This window comes from Euphorbia lathyris, chromosome 3 (assembly GCF_963576675.1).
Source record: "Euphorbia lathyris chromosome 3, ddEupLath1.1, whole genome shotgun sequence".
Lineage (NCBI taxonomy): Eukaryota > Viridiplantae > Streptophyta > Magnoliopsida > Malpighiales > Euphorbiaceae > Euphorbia > Euphorbia lathyris.
This window is the reverse complement of record NC_088912.1, coordinates 53615425-53617441: the sequence shown is the minus strand read 5'-3', so window position 1 is coordinate 53617441 and position 2017 is coordinate 53615425. Positions and strand designations below refer to the sequence as shown.

At 43.1% G+C, this 2017-nt stretch overlaps 1 protein-coding gene across 1 annotated transcript; it reads right to left on the bottom strand.

The window, feature by feature from the left end:
- Positions 1–462: 462 nt before the first annotated feature.
- On the bottom strand, positions 463–1719 carry LOC136223908 (transcription factor TCP7). Its single transcript, XM_066012078.1, has one exon. It carries the CDS (start codon positions 1571–1573, stop codon positions 809–811), a length of 765 nt encoding a protein of 254 aa, XP_065868150.1. The 5' UTR covers positions 1574–1719; the 3' UTR covers positions 463–808.
- Positions 1720–2017: the final 298 nt, after the last annotated feature.

Here is a 2017-nt window from a genome sequence, read left to right as displayed (position 1 = left end):
TGGAAAAAGTCTGTTGTCAATTTAAAATTGTCATACTAGTCCTAAGTTATTTTCGCAATTCAATACGTAGAATTGGAGATGAAATTGTGTAACTGGGCAATTTTAGAGAGAGATTATTGTTATTGAATCACGTATAAGTGATTTATATATGTGGATATCTATTATTAATTGATGAGGAGATTATTATTTTCTTTGAAAGGAAAAGGGAAAAAATAATGGTATCTTTAGAAGAGAGTGAGCTGGTTGAAATAATAGTCCAAAAGAATTGAATATAGTAGGACCCATGGAAAGTAAAGGTTTTAGGGTGTAAGTTTGTGAAAATGTATACATAATTTCCCCCTAATTACAAGCTGGTCAGTGTAATTGCTTCTTCTTGATATTGATATTGAAGAATCCATAAGAGAAAGTGAAGTTGGCGCCAGAAATGTTGTTGTTGTATAGAAATAGAAACAGAGAAAGAAATGAAATGAAATGGGTTTCTTATTCACACCCACAAAAAACAACAACATACAACAATCCACATTATTGTTCACTTCACTCTAGCTAAACTAATCTAATTCATCTCCTTTGAGATCACAACATCAAATTCAACTCATCCCCTGCAACACCTCAATTCTAAAAAAGAAAAAATTCGAATCCCTATTCCCTAATTAATCTCCAAATTGAATTCATGCCACCAAAACCCTAAACACTCTACTTTCTAACTTCTTCTTCTTCTTCACACACCAACCAAACAAATGCAACAATTTCACTTACACATCCTTATAATATATACCATTACATTACAACAATTACCTTCGTCTGTCTTTCAACGTGGATCCTCCTCTCTTCCACCCGAACTCCCTGCCCCACCCGATAATGAAGCCAGCAAGTTCAGATGTCCTGGAAGGTAATTCCCCACCCTCGCTGCCGACGCTTCTCCCATGGCAGCAGCATGCTGCTGTTGTTGCTGATGAACGAACATAGACGACTGCTGCGCAACCATATCACCTGCACCAAAACCCCAGAAATCCGGCCTCGCTGGCAACGCCCAAAATCCCCCCGGACTTCCATTTGACGCATGTCCTATTAACGAACCAACTGAAATCCCTCCTCCGTCCTCCTTAGCTCCATTATTATTATTCTCATCGTCCGTCCTCACACGCTTCCCTAGTATAAACGGACTAGGAGGCCCCAACAGAGGTTTATGCTCCATTGCCGACGAATTCACAGACGACGATAACGAATTTGAATTCCCACCGGCACGAACAGAAAGAGATACAGTTGAAAAACTAGCCGGAGTAGTTCCCGTCCCAGTAGCAGCAATAATTGAAGGCTCCGCTTGACGGAGGAGCCACTCGATTGTTTGGCCGTCGGATTTGTGACCAAGCTCACGAGTCAACTGGAAGACACGAGCAGCACAGATGATCGGCATACGGATTCTCCGTCCACGACCATCGACCTTGCTGTGACGGTCCTTGGATGGTGGCTTCTTGACAACTAGAGTACCATTAGTCCCCGGCGGCTGCTGTCTCTGAGGGTCAATTATGGCCCCCCCGTTGCCGCTGGTAGCACCATTATCAGAATTGGACATCCTCCCTCACCCTCACCCTCACCCTCACAATAGTAGGGATTAAAAAGCAAAATCCTTTAAGCAGAGCAGAAGCGCTTTTAAGAGAGAGAAAGGGGTTTCGGGATTAGAGAGAGGAGCTAATCATTGAGCGGCAGGAGCTGGTGGAGACAGGAAGGAGGTCACATGGGTGGTGGGGTCCACTTACTTCTTCTGCTTGTTTTGGGTCGAGAGCGTGTTAAACCAGGCGCAAAGAGCGCGTGCTCGTATGGAAAAGAGGGTCAGAGGAATTTAAGAGAGGTGGGACCCGAGTAAGTCCGTACTACTGTTTAGAATTGAAGGTTCCAGCTACGTGCGGTAAATTGGTTATCCATTGGAATTTGGCCACGTCTCTGTATCAATTAAGCATTTAAAAAGAAGTCCAATTTGGGTCTGTTTGGTGGGCAGTCGTTGTGTTATTTATTTATC

Excerpts from the sequence above, each read along its gene's own strand:
- LOC136223908 (XM_066012078.1), bottom strand. The coding sequence starts at position 1,573 with ATGTCCAATTCTGATAATGGTGCTACCAGCGGCAACGGGGGGGCCATA.